Source organism: Bolinopsis microptera, chromosome 11 (assembly GCF_026151205.1).
Source record: "Bolinopsis microptera isolate Bmic1 chromosome 11, MBARI_Bmic_1.0, whole genome shotgun sequence".
In the NCBI taxonomy this organism is placed as follows: Eukaryota; Metazoa; Ctenophora; class Tentaculata; order Lobata; family Bolinopsidae; genus Bolinopsis; species Bolinopsis microptera.
This window is the reverse complement of record NC_087082.1, coordinates 13,225,169-13,244,032: the sequence shown is the minus strand read 5'-3', so window position 1 is coordinate 13,244,032 and position 18,864 is coordinate 13,225,169. Positions and strand designations below refer to the sequence as shown.

Here is an 18,864-nt window from a genome sequence, read left to right as displayed (position 1 = left end):
ATCAAAAGTTAATCTAAGTCATTCGAAATAATGGTATTAGTTTCATCATCATCATGACCACTTAGCCAAACTTTAAAATGTAAGCCAAAGTGGCTGGCTCTAACGGCGTTACTAGTTTAGATATTACAGAGATAATGTCTTTGAATTAAATATGTCATCCTTTTAATAATAAGATTATATCCCCATAAAAAGATAGAAAATCTGTTTAAAATTAAAATTACTAAAAAAATCTATAATTTCTGATTAAAGCGCCTATTTCTTAAGTTGCTGAAGAAAATCTTCGTGAAAGAAGATCCGTTTGTTATTGTAAGGCTGTTCTTCCCACCCCTCGGATGATAACAAATTCATAGACGCAACATTGTGTAACTTTACAAAGCCCTGTGTCCGGTAGTCCGAACCGTGTGCCTCTCGAAGTACCTTCAGCATGTGTCGGAGGATAATGCGACCCAGTTTCTTTCCACGATGTTTCTCTAAGACGTGGAGCATCCCCACGTCCCCTCCAGGGTAAAACGCTGCCCATGCTACTGGTGTAACAGGGTTACTCTCAGAAAATACACCAAATCCAGGCCTTTCTGTAATATTTGATACGACTAATGGGCGAAATGGAAAGTCTGAAAAGTTCTCTGTCGGTGTGTCTGGATCCGAATGCAGCTCAATATCAATTGCCCAATGTTTTACTATAAAGTTGATATGGTTCTCTAACAATGGCCCTATTTTGTAGCCTTGAGGCATTGGTATGTCCACCATAGATTCTATTGGAGACTTGAACATTTTGTGTTTGTAAATCGAATGCTCCTCTCTATAACGTGAACCTATTTTCTCTTCTATCCGCTTTAATACACATTCATACAACTTTGACGACTGTAAAGCAATTCCAATAGCCTGCTTGCTAAAGCGTTCTAAATTTCCTTCACAAAGTAAAATATCCTGGAGAAATGTATTAACTTCAGTAATGTTTGCATTGTCATCGATGTAAAGGGTTATCCCAAAAGGACCGTCAATCAGTCCTTGCTTATCAAGATGGAAGATGATTCCAAAAATATTTCCTTGCTTCGACCGGAAAAATTGAACTGTACATTCCTCCTTAATCCACCCTTCCTCAATAAATTTTAATTGAAGCTTAAAGAGGGTCTTATCTTTGGGGATTTCTGAAGATCTTAAAGGGATTATCTTCTCCATTCTTTCAGCATAGGTGCTTCAAATTATTCATGTGCCTAGATAATGTAATGAGTAGTAGAAAAAGAAGAATTTTATAACGATGCCTAGACTCGTGATCAAACACCAGTCTAATAAAACAGTGTTTATTTACTGATCTTCTTTTCCGCATCAAGTGAAAAGAATTTGAATTAATAGAATTAGGATATGGGTAATATGAAGGTACGCAGTAATGTTGTAGGCTACATCTAGGTTCCATAAAAAAGCTCTATTCAAACTGTTTTTGAAGTTTTACTCAATTAATAAACATTCAACATCATAAAATTCAATTATTCAAATATTGATACTCGTGAGAAGACAAGACCTAATTTCTGGCAAAGACTGGTTCGAGTGTAAAATATTAGGTGTTTGTGAATAACATCTTTAAATAGAATAATTTGGCATGAGCAGCATTAATATTATACAAGCTTTCAAATAAAAATCTTTCCGTGGTCCAAAAAATATCAGGCCTGATAAATAAACGTGTTTCAGTTCTTAAGTTTTTATAATCTAAGTTGAAATTTATCAGTTTTATCTTGCAAAAGAATTGAAAGCAAGTCAAGCAATTTCACAACATGCATCATCAAATACTACACTAAAAAGGGTACAGTGTGACTAAGATAACCAAGGTCTAAGAACACATTTATATCTGAAGGAGTACCGGCAGCGAGAAGTACAGGCTGTTCTCTCGCAACAGTGTTAACTGATATGTCTTTCACTGATTCTAGTTTACTGGTCACCTGTGTAATTAAGGTGTGGAGAGTTGGTGGAGCAGTCAAGATAATTATTGGGTGATTATAATTGGGTAATTAAATGAACATATCCATCACCTCCACCACAGTGGGCTACCATGCTAGCATAGGCCTAAAATCGACTTTCTTAAATTTCTTTGAAAATAAGCTTTTCTTATTGTGAAAAGCTAGCCCGATTTCATGCAAAAAACCGTAATTAAAAACTTTGTAAGATGCCAAAATGGCGTCGCGTGAAAAAATACCATTTTTCACTGTCAAGAAATTTTGCATTTTTCAACCAAAAATTGCCTAATATTTATTATTTTGGGCTAAAATGCCTGATTAAGGCAGTTTTTAATAATTGAAATACAGTATAGTACTTAAGAATACTCAGCCATCTAAAAAAACTGTATGACTTTAACATTTTCACCTGATTTTTGACCGCGCCTTTTTTATGGCGTGTATTTTAGGCAATTTTTGGGGTATTTGATGACAGAAATCGTTGTTTGTTTGCAATAGTTCGATATAATGCATGGTATCATTAGAAAGCTTAGACAATTCCCAATCAGATGCAATATGAATCACTTTGGGCAACTTTGGGTTATATCTGTTTAAAAAATTAAGAAACTCAAAAATTGGGTAAAATTTGCTGCATTTTTAGATAATTTATGAGCTCAATTTTGCTATTAAATTGACATATTTTAGTTATTCTCCATGTTTGTGGCATTTTTTGCATCCTAGACCAGATGCATATGGATGAAAAATCAAGATATCTCAATTATTATAGTTAAAATTGATAAAAATCCAAAAAATCGTGATTTTAAACGAAATTTTTGAAAATAACAGGAACAATTTGGTGTTTCAGAAAATTTTGGTCATATAAATGGGCACAACTTTTGTTCTGATCAATATTTTTTCATAATTCAAAAAGATTTGAGTTTCTAAGATAGCTGTCCTTCGTTTACAGTTCATAAAAGAGCTTTAAAATTGATTAAACCTCTAAAAAAACAACTTTTCCTGGGATCAGCCTCCTATTTTTGGACTACAAGATTGCTCAAAATCGGTCCAAAAATTTTTTCTGAGACATTTTCGGCCCTGTAAATGATTGGAATCGTATTTTTATACCCAAATTACCGTAGAAACAAAGTTAGGGGCATGTGTGATGGTCTAAAATACCCTATGCTAGCATGACCCCCACTCACAGCCCACTGTGTCCACTAACTATAATTTCATGTCCAATCTAGTATTTTAAAACCACCCAGCCTGCAACTATCAAACACAGGATATTCTTACCTTATATTTGAGTTTTCCTGATAATCCCCAGTGCATGAGATAAGGTGAGTTTCCTGCAGCTACAATGGTATCTGGCATGAAGCGAACAACTGATGGTACTGCATCCCCCATATCCAACAGGGCTATCCCACTCTCTGGCAAAACAGTGGTTTTCAAAAGCTATGACAAATATTTACAGAGAGTGTCAGTAAGTTTATAAGTTTTAAGAAAAAAATAATCAACAGTTCTACAGACCTTAGAATTAGAAAATATTCCTTTCCAATTCCATGGGCACAGGCAATACATATTATATTATAAACTAGAAAACCCGTGGTCACAGGAAGGAAGCTAATAGTATTTTTTGTTAGTAAGTTTAATCAACAAATATCCTACACAACCGAAGATACAGCCGATAAAAATATTGCTCGCACTAAACACAACGTAATATCAACAAAACCGATAAAAATGCCGTTCTAACAATCTTTGCACGCGCACGTGCGTGTAACAACCCTTTTTGGTCGTTACCATGGTTACTTTGCAACCTTTTGCTTTTTACCGAATTTTATCATACAAAAACAATTCTCTGAATTATAATAGAGATGTACACTTTAACTTGCATATTGTGAGGGGTACTAGATAATAGGTATGTACCTTCTTTGAGGTACCACAAAGAGAGGTTAGGACCACCCCCACATACCACCCAATCATCCCAAACATCTAGACAAGTTATGTGACATCCTAGTTTACTCCTCTTGGCTTTTTGCCAGCTTGACGGTGTGAACTGTTGCTCAACTTCCTTGCTCCTCCGGTCCCAAATCTATTAGGGGTATTTCAATTCTAGTGGATCGTTGAATTATGGATAATATGATAACTGTATACAATAGCAATTTCAGTTTTAACTCCAGAGCCCAGGGTAAGAAAACTTATTAATTTACATTTACATTATATTTAAACTCATTTAAAAAAGCTGTTTATGTGGGGGTTTACACTTTACAGTGTAATTAAAGTAATTAAAGAAGTTATAAAATTTACAAACCCTGCAGATTCCATCAAATCCAGCAGATACGAATGTGTTCTGGTCTCTTTTCCTCACTACATTCACTGATCCACTGTGACCATCATAATTGTTAATTAAAGTACCGGTATTACCGTCTACTTCAATCAGTTTACCGTTGTCTCCACCTGAATATAAAAAATGCTTGTTTAATTAATTTCTCAAAAGCTCCTGCTGTGCTCTTGCTATGATGACTGATCTTCCCTGTTTACAAGCCAGAATTCACTGATTAATTTTATGTTACAGGTTCAGATTAAAAGTCAATCAGTGGTGCAATATCATAAAGACTTATTGAAATGCCTTAGATGCATAAGAAAATAGCTTTCTTTGCTTAGTTTGATGTTGGTAATACAGAATGTGTCTGTAAGATAATGTTGACCTAACCTGAGATTATGTTGTCACCAATCCAGTCAACAGAGTAGAATGATGTGTCTGATTCTATGGAGCCAGGTGAGGACACAATATTGTCCCATTTGCAGATAGAAACTCCAGAATTAGTTGCAAGGGCATATACTTCTCTATGCTCTGAGTATTTATAAATTCGTTGATCCTCAATGGCAGGGATTTTACATGATGGTATGCTGCATGATAGGATGCCACTTTTAACATCTACAAGATATTTCTTGCACAGATTAGTTGACACAATGAGCTTGTCCTGAATGGGAGAAGAGATGATGCAGTCCACATGAGTGAAATAACTCTCTTTCTTCACAGGTTTTATCTTCACAACCATTATCTGCTATAAATAAGTCATTTAATATAAAATATGAACTTATTTTACAGCAATCCCTGATTTACCACGGAATTTGGGAGAAAGGAAAAATCTGTGGTAAATCAGGGTTTGCAGTAAATTGGGGTTTACAGATAGTCAGGCTTTTAATTCTTTACATTATGTTCATGTTTAACCATGTTTGGCCCGGTTTTAATGTATCTACAGGGTGGGCCAAAAGTCAGTGTGCAAACGTTGGGTCTTATACCTCCGCCGTGTTTTATATTTGAGAGCTGTTGCTTTGCAGATGGCATACTGTATTTACTGGTTCGAGGATTCCGTCGTCAAAATTTGAAAATTCGAATATTTTAGACCACGCCCATTCAATATTAAAACACCTATATTGTTTTCTCTGAACATGCTGAACGCCTAATTTTTTCAGAGACGGTAGATTATCAAATGTTGCATATGATCTGAAAACATGAGGCAAAACGGATTAGAAATGACGAAGTTATCAAGCACTTTCTGTATCTCGTTAACAAAATTGACTGGGTGATTATGTGACACCGTGACACGACACCTTAATTGGGCACCCTTAACAATTCCCATAATGTTTAACGGGGTAGTTAACGGGGTCACCTTATCACGTGATTAGGTAAACCAATCACCTGATCACACGTAATGAATTAACTCGTTATGCTTCATATCTCGGTCATCTGAGAAGCTACAGTTCTAATTCTTTCAGGACAAACCTAATTCGAATGGCCAAACACAATTCAATATTATTAAGCTTGATCCGACTATCCAAACTATCAAATAAATGTGAAAATGAACCTCCATTTGAAAAAAATGAACGCGAATATTTTTCGGGTTGACAAATTCCTCGAACCAGTGGTGGTACTAAGTCGTACCAGAAGGAAGTATTTCAATTGGGCACTCAGTGACTGAGCTATTAAGGCCAAAGTTTGCACACTGACTTTTGGCCCACCCTGTATATAATAATAATAGATTAATGTTATTTTTATACAGCACCAAAAGGTTAAATAATTCAAAATCTAGCTATGTCTTTTCTTATATTATCTTTTATATATGGGCTAATTCGAATGGCCAAACACAATTCAATATTATTGAGCTTGATCCGACTATCCAAACTATCAAATAAATGTGAAAATGAACCTCCATTTGAAAAAAATGAACGCGAATATTTTTCGGGTTGACAAATTCCTCGAACCAGTGGTGGTACTAAGTCGTACCAGAAGGAAGTATTTCAATTGGGCACTCAGTGACTGAGCTATTAAGGCCAAAGTTTGCACACTGACTTTTGGCCCACCCTGTATATAATAATAATAGATTAATGTTATTTTTATACAGCACCAAAAGGTTAAATAATTCAAAATCTAGCTATGTCTTTTCTTATATTATCTTTTATATATATTTCCTTATAATCATCTGTGGATAAATTCATACAAAATTGTACTATAATGTATAATGTAACTACTATATAATATATAATGTAATGTTTCAGCACGATTTGAGTCTTTTAAAAATAGGATTTTCCTCACTAAAATTGACAATCCATTCTGGGATAATTTTCGTATTCTTATGAGATGTAGAGTCTTAAAACACGTAACTGATTCAATTTCATGGTTAAATGTAATTAGGTTTAGGAGGCCATGGTGGGTATGGATTTGACTAATAATAATAAAAAGTCTATACAGTTACATATTTGAATTAGTTATAGCCCTTGTTGCGGGAAAAATATGTGTCCTGTTAATAAAAATATGATATTGTTGAAGTGTTCCAGTTCACAGAGCCATGAGTCTACGCATACTGCGTGACGCGCTTGTTTCACAAGTAAAATAGTGCCGTTTGGCAGGCGCGCGTTACTGCGAGCGTGAGGGCTCTGGTTGGAGCAAGTGTTCCGGAATAATCCTGTCTCAGTGATTGCATTAACATAATCTATGAAAATTGACAAGAAAATTGACAAGAATAATCCTTCCATGACAGTAGAGATAAATACTTCGGTACCAAGATCAAATGGAAGAAAATACAGCCACTTAAATTGCTGATGAGCCCAGATGTGATTAAGCTATTTATTCTCTGATTGATGACTAGGGAGAGCTAGAGCACTGTAGGGAGAGCTGTAAGGGGCCATCCATTTAGGCCAAAATCGCAGATTTTCAGACCACCCCCTCCCCCGTCCGGGTGTGTCCAAATTTTCAAAACCGCCGCCGCCCACCCCCCCCCCCCCCCCCCCCCTCCACCGGAAGTCCGGATTTCCAGCTACTTTTTAGAGTACAAAAAAAACCAACTCAAATTCATTGTTATTAAAATGCGTAGTTACTTAAAATAGACAATAATATACTGTCGAAAAAGTTTAGCACAGCTACATTTAAGTACTTAAGTGGCCATCCAATCGAATAAGTTTTAAGGCAGTAGGAGCAGTGGTTTAATTCCCCCCCGAAAAATGCACCCCCAAATCCCAAAATGCGCAGTTTTGCTAGTACCTCAGTTAATTTTTTCAAACAGTTAAGTTTTTTTGTCCCACATTCAAATGACGATTTTGCGCATGGTATAGAAAAATATTCTGAGGTAGTTGTTGTATAATACTCGGCAATTTGGACACTGAAGGTGGCAGTTACCAACCACTCCACTAGCTTTAACGGCAGTTCTTTAGGGGATATCATGACTGACCATGTAACTTTGGTGTCACTGTTTCTTCATTGAGTAAATTTGACTTTAAAAGGGCTTGTATAGTTGTAATGGTCATTGGAATAAAAAGTTAAACCACATGGGAGAAGACAATTGAATCATGTTTTTACAAACCTTTGCATTGTATGAATGGTTAAATTATGAATAAAACCCCTGATCTTCAATACAAAATAAATAATTATATAATCAATAACGATTTATTAAAATATTTTACAAATACAGGGTGGGCCAAAAGTCAGTACCCATACGTTGGCCTTTATAGCTCATTCACTGAGTGCCCAATTTAAATACTTCCTTCTGGTATACCATGGTATGACTTAGTACCACCACTGGTTCGAGGAATTTGTCAACTCGAAAAATATTCGCGTTCATTTTTTTAAAATGGAGGTTCATTTTCACATTTGTTTGATAGTTTGGATAGTCGGATCAAGCTAATAAATATTATTGAATAGTGTTTGGCCAATGGCCATTGGAATTACGTTTGTCCTGAAAGAATTAAAACTGCAGCTTCTCAGATGACCAAAATATGAAGCATGACGAGTTTATTCATTACGTGTGATCAGGTGAGTGGTTTACCTAATCACGTGATAAGGTGACCCCGTTAACTACCCCGTTAAACATTATGGGAATTGTTAAGGGTGCCCAATTAAGGTGTCGTGTCACGGTGTCACATAATCGGCTCTTACTAATTCGCTCGCCCAAAAATTTCACATGACTTTGGTTTTTATGGTATTGCAGCTGTACAAAACGGTTTTACATAAACCCTAATCCCAACCCTAACCCTAACCATAACCCCGAAGCTATCCATAACCCTTACCACAACCGTTACCCTAACCCGAGCCCTAAACAATCGAATTCATGTTTTACTAGCCTGTCACGTGACCAAAATGGTTTTTTGCCCATAACTCTCCAGGGAAGCATTTTTACCCTATACTATACGTCATGGGGGGTGATTCGGAATCAGCGTCCAAAAATACACTTAACTGATCGAGACTAATTTCATACCGAAAGGGCCTTTTCACAAGAATTTTCTTAAAATTTGTTGTATCACGTTGCGACCCCCACGGTCGTTTCACTATCGTCCGCGCACTTCGTGCGCGGCGGGTCATACAACGTATGACAAAAAATTTGGGCGAGCGATTTAGTAGGAGCGCACATAATCACCCAGTCAATTTTGTTAACGAGATACAGAAAATGCTTCGTCATTTCTAATCCGTTTTGCCTCATGTTTTCAGATCAGCAACATTTGATAATTTACCGTCTCTGAAAAAATTAGGCGTTCAGCATGTTCAGAGAAAATAATATAGGTGTTTTAATATTGAATGGGCGTGGTCTAAAATATTCGAATTTTCAAATTTTGACGACGGAATCCTCGAACCAGTAATAAGTACAGTATACCATTTGCAAAGCAACAGCTCTCAAATACAAAACACAGCGGAGCTGTTAAGGCCAACGTATGGGTATTTACATTTGGCCCACCCTGTACTAATTAAAATTATTTCATGTATTATTATGTTTTGATTAGTGTCAATTTTAATGTAATAAAAAATTATACATTATTTATATTTATAAAATGCACTGCACAACAATGCAATGCAGACATGAAAAGTCAAAAACATTGTATCACGTTGCAACCCCACGGTCGTTTCACTTTATTGTCCTGACGATACAGGGGAAGCCGCGCACTTCGTGCGCGCGGCGGGTCATACAACGTATGACAACAAAAACACCCGTTCGTTGAATATATCAAATACGGCTTGGCTTATACTAGGTAGTGCGTAGGGTGAGAATCCCTGCCACGTTTTTGGTCAGTTTCGCCGGGGCTCATGTCTCTCCTCGAGAGAGCATTAGTGTCTACAGAAAAACTGACAAATCCTAGCGAAGTCCAATCCGAACCACATCTTCCATTAGAGGTGGTGCTGGGTCAGCTGGTTACTGAACGGATTGGCCTGGAGAATGGCATAGTCCTGTTACTCTCAAGTTAACCATAGAGGGGGACAGGCGCTGTTTGCTCACGGCTGGTTCTTGGAGCCAACACCCTCAGCCCCACAGAAGTGGGAGCACTGTCGGTGGTGGCTCACCCAGATAACAGACAGTGTCTCTCCTTTTTTCTTCTTGGACTTACATTGTTGCTGGTGAGTCAGCCAGTAGCAATGCAGCATCTCACTCACTCAATCACCTCAGCAGTTCGGTCCCTTTTCTGTTTGATTACTAGTCTCACCTGGTTCTTGACCTGTCGCCCTCAGACCTACAGAGGTGGGTGCACTGTCGGTGGCCTGTCACCCAGGTTGTCGGTGGTATCTCTCCCTCTGCCTCCCCTTTGGACATGCATTGTTGCTGGTGAGTCAGCTGGCAGCAGTGTACCATACTATTGCGTGTTTACTAATCCCCTCTTAGCTTCCAGGCTAAACTAAAATTATAAACTAACAGAAGCAGGATAGAAGCAAGAAATCATCAGTAGCCCCTCAACTTAACGAAGACTGATATCAACCGCTCTGGTACAAGCAACTCTGATAAAGTACGACACTGCTGCTTCTCTGGGAAGTCAGCACCAACAGAAATGGGGACACTCTCTGATATGAGTGCTGGAATTCTCAGCCGTTTTACTCTACAGGCTAAGTTTCTTGTTATAATTCTATTGCTCTGTTCTTTCATTTGTATTCTGTCTCTCTCTACTGCATATTGTAGATCGTCAGCATTCATAGAACCAGGGTCTCAGTTACAGTCCTTCTGTTTGTTGACTAGACACCCTTTTTGCATCATCTTTCGGTTTTTGACGGCGTTTAGAACACATCTTGTTTTCTCGATCGTTACCTGCCTCCGTATTGGCTGCTAAACTAAAATTATAAACTAACATTCGTTCCACCCCCATGTGTGTATACTAACACCCCTAGATTCCCAGGAACAGGCATAAATATCTACGGAAATCAAAGCCAAACAGACAGACAGCTACTCAGCCACAATGCAGGACAACAGATACTGCTCTGAACCAATTTAAATTTGTTTTCCTAAAAAAAAAAAAATTTGTTTTCCTCTGATGGATACAGCTCATGTCTCCCTAGACATTCGCACAGATTACAAGAATGCCAACATCAGACATCACGTCTCTTATTAAGACAAAGCTCAACTCTCTATCCAAGTTCCTGAAATCAGAGTTGTCTAACTGAGATTCGCAGTCAGACATGCATTATACCCCCCTCGACCAACCCATCTACTAATCCGTGTCTACAGGCAAGAAATTGATCTCGTCATTTGTAATATAATATGAAATATTATATACCTATTGAAATTCTCATCCTCCACATCATACAAAAGAGAACGGCCCATGGCCATACACCACATATCAAAGAGAAAGGCCTCCGGCCAGACATATCAGACCTAACATGATCTATTTTCCTTAAAAGCCCATGTTTATATAAAGTTTTAGCGTGTAAAATTGATTCACTTTACTTACTTGTTTATAAATTTTACCTCGAACCATGCTTTCACAGAATTAAAATATTACCACACGACAGGGCGACTGTTTTCCAAAACTGGTTACATTCTTCCCTCAAGGCGCAGCTCCTACAACTGGTAAATTCCACTCTAATAGCACAACCTCTCAAACAGACTCACCGAAGTAATCTTCAGCCATCAAATGCGAAGGGACTATAGCAGCGCTGTCAAACCTGATCATGTTACAAGGCATGACTTTTCTGCCACTACTTCATCATTATAGATTAGTGATTACTTAGTGTGTAGATGAAACGATATGAGTGTAGCACACACTGGTTTATCAATGAATGATTGATTCATCCTATCAGCGTTATCTTGATTCGAATTGAGATTGCTATTTTAAATTTTTCCTATATTTTACGTAACGCGCGAACGCCATTTGAGCACAGTATGTGCTAATGATCTCGCTGTCAATCCTTTAATACGTTTTGCGCGCTAGCTACTCTGGTAGCGCGCATGGCGGGTAATTTTATTATCTATTGTTTCAACTTTTTATTCAGTTTTATTCATTTAAACGATGTTAATCACTTGAAACGACTTTACTAGAATTTGTCAACGAAGAAGAACTCTAAATTGTTACCACAGCAACCATTCAATGTTGCCATAGAAACTACACACTCTTAACATAGCAACCACACACGGTTACCGTAGCAACTCCAAATCACTACCTAGCAACTAAACACTGCTACCATAGTAACTACATACTGATACTATAGCTACTACACACTGTTACCATAGCAACTACACACTGATACCATAGCAACTACACACTGTTACCATGGCTACTACACACTGTTACCATAGCAACTAACCATAGCAACTACACACAGTTACCATAGCAACTACACACTGTTACCATAGTAACCACACACCGTTACCAGGAACGAGAGCGAGGGTCGACAAGGGGCTATTGCGATGCAATCTGGGCAAGAGTCCAGGCTGGCTCCCTTAGTTCCAACCTCTCGGTACTGCAAACGATACATTTTCTAATCCTGATCACCCATATCCAAGTTACAGTCATACAATAAAATTAAATCTCATTGTAATCACATCTCTTGAGTTAAGCACAAAGCGTCACTATAGGACCTTCGCGATGCGAACCAGACACATAGTCTGGACTGGTACCTCAGACGCTAACGTGAAACTTACAGAGTATATAGGATATAACAACTTACTCGGGCGTAAGGAGTCGATACGGAGCTATTGCGATGCAATCCAGGCAAGTGTCTGGACTGGCTCCTAAAACTCCAAACGCTCGGGCGAGCGGCATGGCAACTTTGATTCTTTACAAATAAAGAAAGAATTAAGCAACCTATTTCAGCTCGACGGTTATAATAGTTACTATCAGGACACAGCACCTAACAAACAAAAGGGCACTGGAGTAGCCCTTTATGTTGACGATAGATTAAATGCTACAGTAATTGAAAATATATCACAAGTCACAGAAAATCTAGAAATACTTGTCTTATCATTAAGTAACGAAGATCAACCTGTTAATGTAGGTGTTTTGTATCGTCCACCAAGTGGCTGTATTTCCCAAGCTCTAGTTGAACTTTCTAACCTTCTTGATCACATGCCGAAGTTTAGTTATCTAGCTGGAGACTTTAATATCGATCTTCATGATAAAGATAACAAAAATGTACAAAAATATGAAGAAATATTGTTCAGTAAAGGATTTTGTCCGTTAATATCTATTGCTACTCACGAAAAACCAGGCTGTAAAGCATCTTGCATAGACAACATATTTACCAACGACATTGAGAATGTTATTACTTCAGGCACCCTAAAAGAACGAATAACTCACCACTCGCCTATTTTTAACATATTTAACTGGAATGTTGAAGTCAACTCTGGAAAAACTTCTATTAAACAGTATTATGATTTCTGTCAATCAAATGTTAACGGCTTCCTAGTGGATCTTGAAGATGAGCTTAAAACTAAAATAATCCATAACTTTACTGAATTCCATGACACTTACAAAAACTGCATCGAAAAATCGTTTAAACTAGAAACCCCGAAAACCTCTAAGAGAACTGTTAAGGTTAACCCTTGGATAACTCCCGGTCTCATTTGCTCAATTAATAATCAGCATAAACTGTACGAAAATTGGGTTGAGATAAGAAATAGAAAATGTAAACTCGGGGAAACTGATAACAAGGGCGGGATTTGCCAGTGCCCTGAATGCTCACTAAAACGTAGTCGCTACCTTATCTACAAAGAATACAGAAAAGTCCTAAAGAAAACACGTCAAACAGTGAAAACAGATTACTTCTCTGGTAAATTTGCAGAAAATAGCGGGAATAGTAAAAAGACCTGGGAACTAATTAATAGTATAAGAGGAAAACGGCGGCGTGAAATAAAGCCGCTGTTCACCATAGACAACGTTAAGATAACGAACAGGAGGATCATAGCAAACGAATTCAATAAGTATTTCGTATCATTGGCCTCTGACCTAAATACTGCTTACAATGAACTTGGTCAAATGAACATAAACAATCTACCTAGTTTCTATGACTATTTACCGCTCTCAAACACCTCCAGCATTTACATGCATGACTGCACAACAGACGAGGTTAGCAAAATCATATCTGAACTTAAGAACGGTAAGGCAAGTGATATTCCTATTCATGTTGTAAAACAGTCCTCAAAAATAGTCACTCCTCTACTTACTGTACTGTACAATGAATGTATGAAAGATGGCATATTCCCTGATGACCTTAAGATTGGAAGGATTAGTCCAATTTACAAGAAAGATAACCAGGAACTCCTTGAAAATTATAGACCTGTGTCGACACTTGTAGTATTTGGTAAAATATTTGAAAAAATTATATTCAACAGATTATATAGCTTCTTTCATTCACAGAATTCCTTGTATGAAAACCAGTACGGATTCCGTAAAAATCATTCGACTAGTTATGCTTTAAATTACTCAGTTAACCACATAGAATCACGTCTCAAGAAAAAACAACACGTACTTGGAATATTTATTGATCTTAGCAAAGCTTTTGATACAATCTCACATGAAAAGTTACTGCATAAGTTAGAAAATTATGGGATCCGTGGAAATGCAAACAACCTTATAGCAAGTTACCTGTCGAATAGATACCAGTATGTCTCAGTATTAGGTGAAGACTCTGAGAAACTGCCCGTTGTTTACGGAGTGCCCCAAGGGTCCTGTTTAGGTCCCCTGCTGTTTATCATCTACATAAATGACATCCGAAACTCATCAATTATAGGAACGTTTATACTATTTGCCGATGACACTAACATATTTATTGAAGAAACATGTGTCAGAAGACTGTACGAAAAGGGAAATGAAGTTTTAGCATCTGTTTATAAGTATATGAAACTAAACTTATTACATATTAACATTAAGAAATGCTGTTTTATCCACTTTAGACCGTCACGTGCCAAAGAGGAAGTAGAAAATGACGAGAACATATTAACTTTGAACAATGTTGTCATTAAAAAAGTCCAAGAAGCTAAATTTCTAGGTGTCATTATCGATGATCAACTTAATTGGAAAACTCACACACGGTCACTTAACTCAAAACTTAAATGTGAAGTAGGTAAGTTATGCAGAATACGACACATTGTCCCTAAACAGTATTATAAGGATTTATACCATACTTTATTCGAATCACATTTGGGATTTGGAATATCTGTATGGGGTGGTATTAGCAACAACCGACTCGAACCTCTCTTTAAAACACAGAAAAAGTGTATAAGAATTCTATTTGGGGATAAAGAAGCTTACTTAGAAAAATTTAGAACTTGTGCCCGGACACGACCATTTGGTGAGCAAAGACTAGGTGTGGACTTTTACAAAAAAGAACACTCTAAGCCCTTGTTTAAGAATCAGAAATTGTTAACTGTTCACAACCTGTATAAGTACACTTGTCTCTTAGAACTATTCAAAATTAATAAGTTAGAGGAACCATTATCACTGTACTCATCATTTAACAGGTCACCACGACGAGAGGATTATTTCATCACATCACAACCATCCTCACAATTCATCTACCAATCATCCTACATGTGGAACAGCTGTCGACAAACATCAAGTAAGATAAGTTTTAATACTCCGACAAACGGGTTTAAGAATACATTGAAAATTGCTTTACAAGAATTGCAATTCAAGCATGATACACTTGATTGGTGTGAGCTTAATTTTGCCACGAATAAGCTCAAGTTTTGATTAATGTGAGTTACTAAAATAACCACTTATCTTTCCTCATACATGCAACCACTGCACTCCAACTAAACACATTATTTACCACAGTCCACACACCATACTCCAAAGATGATATATTTATATATACACACAAACACACTAGTACCGAACAATTGCACTGTAAAACATGCTCACGATACACTCAAAATTAGAAATATTCGGCTCGTATATGAAACTTAGCGACTTACACTCAGTGTACACCCAGTGTTAACCAGTATTACACACTAGTAAATTCTACGTAACGCGCGAAAACAATAATTCTGTAGCGTTTTCATTGTCACATTTCACGTCGACGGGATTAAACGCGCGCGCGCGTAACAACTTATCTTACTGCTAACTCAGCGACTAAACACACAACGACTTTGACATTTGACAGATGACTAAACAATTGTGAATTATGACGGACTTAACTGTATGGGTCAACTACTGAAACTATATTGTTTACTATCTTATTCATTATACTGGACATGAGATGACGAAGTATCTTAAGCAGCACTTTATACCCCCACTTAGAACTTGATTAGTCACGAACAATAGAATCATCAAAAACCAATACAATAAAACATCTTGATCAATAAATGCCTAGCAGCACCAGACAGCAGCCGTGTACCTTTTTCGACTCCGTGGAGTCCCTGATGGACTTTTGTTTACTTTTGTTAATAATCGGACTAACCTTTCTTTCTCGAAACATGTATCCTATTGTATTTCATTATAGTATTAAGATGTGAAGATATACTAGATATTACAACGAAATAGAGGTATACCAAATTGGCCCTTGATATGAACTATAACCGTGTTGATGGTTTTAAATTTTGTATGTTGTAAGCACTTTAGTTTGTGAAGCGTTTACTCCTCCCCCTCAGCAAGACAGCTAGATTATAGATTAATGATAATAATTGTCAAATGTCGTTATATATTATATAACAGTTATAAATGTTCAATAGTTGTAGAGCGACTTCAAGAGTAGTGGTCCACAGGGGTCCGAAAAAGCCGTACAGGCACTTGGGTCCTTATCCTTGTCACTAATCTCAATTGGATTCGGTTTACACAAAGCATGAACATTTAGACGTACACATTGACACGATATTTATTAGAAAGCAAAAAGTATAAAATAATACGTGCGTGCGCGGCTTGAGCCGCGCCGCATAAGAACGGATGCGTGCAGGGGCTGGAGTACGCTTGTATGTAAATTAATGAAATGTTGCATTGTAAATATTTAGAATTGACGATATATTTTGATCTAAAAGTAAATTTTACAAAGCTGGCTTTGGATTTAGGTAAGATTATAATTTATTTTTTTAAAAAAAACCACGGATAATTTTAAATGTATTTCTATTTGTCGTATAATCATAAACAATTTAATCATGTTTTTAAGAATGCGCGGCTTTGGCGGCCAGTTATTGACTTATACATTAAATTGAATTTTAAATAGAAATGTGAATATATTAAAATTTAAAACTTTCAAAACGGAGGCTTATAAATATTATTATATTATGATTGTAAAATAAAGGATAAAATTTTAAATTTGTTTCACTAAAAATTTGTTTCACTAATTATCTTACCAAACATACAGTACGCAAAACGAACGCAGATTTCAATTCTTATATAGCGAAATAGCCGAAGTGCGCGGAGGCCGGGGAGAGGGGCTAGCTCCGGCGCGCGCGCCGGGATAGCACCCCAACACGGCAACGCGCAGCAGAGTAGTGGGGTCGGCCACACTACCGAATACACGAGAAGCCAACCCGGGGTTTATTACCCGCACGGCTATATTATTATGCGCAGTTGAAACCTGGGGGCTCGCCGACCAGGTTCACCGGGTGGAAACTGAAGGCATATATGACTCCCATATCTGAAAGCAGGTTGGGGGCACTACGGAAAGCTTAGAAGCTCCCGTCACCTACTAACTACTACTAACTAACTACTAGGTAGTGCGCCATCGACAGTGAGCCGCGCGTACCGACTGTAGGATGGTTTTTTAGCGCTAATTTCGGCCAGCACAATTTTCTTCAAACAAATAAATATTAAGTATCCTTCCCGACCTCCGATTGCAACAAAAATTGCGGTAAGCTTACTCATAGACTTACAAGGAAAGTGTCCGAAAAGTTTAAAGCATATCCAACCATCAGACATTATGTTGCAGCTAAAAGCAGCGTATTTTGCCCCATTTTGATCACTACATCAACTTTACCTGAGGACCCCAGGCTTTAATGTTGGTAAACAACAGAATAGAGATTAGGCGGAATGACAGGCTGAGCGCGGCCCAGTAACATCAACTCCGATATCCACCAAATTTTTCGGACAGTTGTGAAAGCCCTATTAGAAGGTCGTCGCCAATTTTCAGAATGATCTCATTCAAGGAACTGAAGTGTGAAGATATTTTTAAATAATACAACAAAAATCAACGAATTTGGTCAAATTTGGTCAAATTACGCGACTTTTACAGCTAATTTTGCTCCAAAAGCCGCGCACCATCAAATATGGCACCTAGGCGAAACTCACTGATCTTTCCAAAAAGGTATGACAAATTTGGTATTGTTAAAATTCTCACAGTCTCTAGAAAACTATGGTACAAAAATTTTTAAAATCCGAGCAAGTTTATTTTTATGGTGCACCCCCTATAGGGGGTGCACCATAAAAATATTCATCGAGTGTAGTATGAACTTTCAGCACATAAGATAAGAACTACTGAGCAGCTGGATAGTTACTCATTCAGATGTGAAATCATTGTACATTTGTTTAATCGAAAGACGCTTTCAATTTTGTTCAAAACAGTGTTCACTTCAATTAAAATTAATGGGATCCAGTGATCCACTTGATTATCCCAAAGCAACAAAATGGACAGAAAAGACTATAACAGTTTTGGAAACTACTTCGTAATAAGTGCTGCAGGCGATCGGCAAAATACGTACTCTTATCTTCACGCGCATTTCCAAATATGGTCATGCATGATGACGTCACACGCATAACAACGGGTTTATTTTGCAAAGTTATTTTTCTAGCTTGTTGCGCGCAGCATCAAAAACAGTTTTTCTGTAATAACTTTTTAAAATGAGAAGCCCCAATTTTCCTCCTGGGGAGGTAACGTTATTTTTACAAGACGAACATTTTGCAAAAAACCGGAAGTCGCTATCTTTTTTACTTACGAAGTTAGGCCCCTAACGGTTAGGTTTCCTGGGTACTTATACAATGGAAGTCCCGCAAACTGAGCCGCGCAAAATATGAACAATGAACATTAATTATGATTATATTTAACTTTTTGTTTTGTATAATTTTAAATTTGTTTCACTAAAAATTTGTTTCACTATTATATAGTTTAGACTTACTGGGCCGCGCTCAGCCTGTCATTTCGCCTAATCTCCATTCGGTTAATGTTGTTTACCAACATTAAAGCCTGGGGTCCTCAGGTAAAGTTTAGACAAATGTAAATTTCTTGCCATACGTTGTATGACCCGCCGCGCGCGAG

The 18,864-nt window shown here is 37.4% G+C and overlaps 1 protein-coding gene across 1 annotated transcript; it reads right to left on the bottom strand.

The window, feature by feature from the left end:
* Positions 1-1,407: 1,407 nt before the first annotated feature.
* Positions 1,408-4,999, bottom strand: LOC134822911 (THO complex subunit 6 homolog). Its single transcript, XM_063834189.1, has 5 exons — positions 4,636-4,999; positions 4,234-4,379; positions 3,849-4,014; positions 3,219-3,352; positions 1,408-1,934 (listed from the first exon to the last, which is right to left on the bottom strand). The coding sequence occupies exons 1-5, from the start codon at positions 4,982-4,984 to the stop codon at positions 1,785-1,787; spliced, it is 945 nt and encodes a 314-aa protein (XP_063690259.1). The 5' UTR covers positions 4,985-4,999; the 3' UTR covers positions 1,408-1,784.
* Between the last annotated feature and the right edge of the window lie 13,865 nt (positions 5,000-18,864).